Source organism: Mandrillus leucophaeus, unplaced genomic scaffold (genome assembly GCF_000951045.1).
Source record: "Mandrillus leucophaeus isolate KB7577 unplaced genomic scaffold, Mleu.le_1.0 Scaffold158, whole genome shotgun sequence".
In the NCBI taxonomy this organism is placed as follows: Eukaryota; Metazoa; Chordata; class Mammalia; order Primates; family Cercopithecidae; genus Mandrillus; species Mandrillus leucophaeus.
In genome coordinates this window covers 2,296,080-2,298,713 of record NW_012101565.1, presented here as the reverse complement: position 1 = coordinate 2,298,713, position 2,634 = coordinate 2,296,080, and the positions used below count along the sequence as shown (strand labels likewise).

Here is a 2,634-nt window from a genome sequence, read left to right as displayed (position 1 = left end):
TTTTGAGACAGGGTCTCGCTCTGTCGCCCAGGCCGGAGTGCAGTGGCGCGATCCTCCCTCCTCCTCTGCCCGCGTGGCTGGGACCATAGACATGCTTCACCACACTCGGCTGATTTCCTTCCTTACTGGTAGGGTGTGGCTCTTTGTCAGATTACACACACATTACACATGTTCTGTGTAGCAAATACGTCCCACTTAGGATGTGCTTTTTGTTTTTTCTTAATAGTTTCTTGATAAACAGAGGTTCTTAATTTTACTATAGTCCAATTTGTTGATTTTTCTTTTGTGCATTGTTTTTTGTGTGTGTCCAATTAAGGTATCTGTGCCTACTATAAGGCCACAAAGATTTTCTCCTACATTTCTTTCCAAAAGCTTTATTATTTTACTTTTAACATTTAGGCCTACGGTGCATCTAGAGTTAAGTTTTACGTACGAGATTGGATGAGGTAAAGGTCCAAGATTAATTTTTTTCACACTTGACCCTTGAATAACTCAGGGTTTGGGGCGCTGACCCCCACCAGGTGGTCAAAAACCCATGTCTTACTTGCCACCGCTGCCGCCACCACCACCTCCTCCTCCTCCTCCTCCTGTTAACTACAAACAGCCTGCTGTTGATGAGAAGCCTTCGGATAACAACAGTCAATTCGCATGCATTTTGTATGCTATTGTAACATCTACTCTACTTCTCCTATAAAGTCAGACAAGAAAATGGTAGTAAGAAAATAATAAAGAAGAGAAAACAGATTTACTGTCATTACGTGGAAGTGCTAAAGATCTTCATCGTCGTCGCCTTCACGTTGAGTAGGGTGAGGAGAAGGAGGAGGAAGGGGGTTGGTTGTGCTGTCTCAGGGGAGGCAGAGGAGGAAGAAAATCCGCATATAGGTGACCCTCCTAGCTCAGACCTGTGGTTTTCAAGAATGGACTGTATACCTGGTGAATACAGCACTGTTCTCAGAATTCAGGTGATCCGTGTGAACATGGATTGCTCCTGAGCGCCCTTGTGCTATGGCTGTGCACGCTGTATGCGTGTGGTCCTGCGTCCTTCCCCAGTGACTGCCGGCAAGTGTCGCCTGTGTGGACAGCTGGGGACACTGAGTCTCAGATGTGGGGCTGAGAGTGAGGGCGGAGCAGGTGCTTGTCCTCCTGTTCACCCTCCTCCCAGTCCTCAAGTCCTGTGGTCCCACGGTCCTGCCATGCTTGGCTTGTGCCTGCCCCGGCCCAGCGGGGAGTGGGGGTGGTGTCTCAGGCTGACATGGGCTGGATCCTGGCTTGTGGGCACAGTCTCCCTGCTGTGTGGGAGACTGGCCAGGCTTTGCTGCAATGCAGGGCCAGACATCAACAGCACTGAGGAGTGGGGTTGGCTGCCTGGGGACGGCTCACGGGTGCTGTGGAGTCCATCTTCATTCTGTCCAGCCACTCTGTGGCGACGGGCTCAGCTGGGTGGTTGGTGTGGTGAGGCATTTTCCAAATCAGCACTGTTGCTTCTCCCCTCTTGCAGTGCAGCACCTTCCCGTCTGATGCTGGGGTTGTCCCGATGATGCCCTGACGTCTGTCCACTTCGGCGAGGAAGCAGACAGCGATGTCCCAGACACAGGACTACGAGTGCAGGAGCCATAATGTCGACCTGCCGGAGTCAAGGATTCCAGGGTCGAGCACTCGGTAAGGAGCCGACCGACCTACGGAGCTACCCGGGCCTCAGGAGTGGGTAGAACTGCTTTCTTCCTTTAGAGAAAGCAGCGTGCGTGCAGGATTCTCCGTGGGGTCGCTGGCTCTTCCCAAGGCCGGGGCGGCCGATGCCACATGTGCACAGCACTGCCCTCAGGGCTCTGGCCTGCGAGCCTGCAGATGCGGGTCGCCATGACTCGTTTTTATCTTTCTAATTTTTGACTTTCTTATTTATTTATTTTTTTAGGAGACAGGGTCTCACTCTGTTGTCCGGGCTGGAGTGCAGTGGCGCAATCATAGCTCACTGCAGCCTTGAATTCCTGGGCTAAAGCAGTCCTCCTACCTCAGCCTCCCGAGTAGCTGGGACTGCAGGCACGCACCGCCACGTCTAGCTGATTTTCAATTTTTTGTAAAGATGAGGTCTGTTGCTCAGGCTTATCTTAAACTCCTGGGCTCAAGTGATCCTTTTGGGAGGTCGAGGCCTCCCAAAGTGCTAGGATCACAGACGTGAGCCGCTGTTCAGCCCTGATTTCTAGGCTTTTATTTGGAAATAATTTCATGCTTCCAGAAAAGTCACGAGAATAAGAACAGCCCCATGAGCACTCGAGGCCCAGAGACCTGTGGCTGTCATCGCTCCTGTCACCTCTGAATGTTTCTGGGGGTCGCGGTGTGAGAGCATGCGCTCCCTCAGGACGTCTTCCAGGTAGCCCAGGACACTTCTTACCACAAGTAAATCTGACCCTGTCCCATCTCAGCCAGTGTCCTGTGCCTCCAGGTCGGCTCTGCCCCTGACTGCCTCTTTCTCCTTAGCCTTTTTTAATCTGGAAGAATTTCACAGCTTTTCTCTGCCTTTGTCACATTGAATTTTTTTTTTTTTTTTTTTTTTGAGGTGGAGTTGTCCAGGCTGGAGTGCAGTGGCACGATCTCAGCTCACTGCAAGCTCCACCTCCCGGGTTCACGCCATTCTCC

At 51.6% G+C, this 2,634-nt stretch overlaps 1 protein-coding gene across 3 annotated transcripts in view; it reads left to right on the top strand.

The window, feature by feature from the left end:
• Window positions 1-1,494: 1,494 nt before the first annotated feature.
• The window catches only part of ARHGAP39 (Rho GTPase activating protein 39), a 100,477-nt gene continuing 99,337 nt past the window's right edge, over window positions 1,495-2,634 (top strand). For all 3 annotated transcript variants that reach the window (XM_011975717.1, XM_011975716.1, XM_011975715.1), the window contains exon 1: window positions 1,495-1,659. In XM_011975717.1, the coding sequence (XP_011831107.1) occupies window positions 1,580-1,659 (80 nt within the window). In that variant the 5' untranslated portion in view covers window positions 1,495-1,579. The remainder of the gene's footprint in view (window positions 1,660-2,634) is intronic.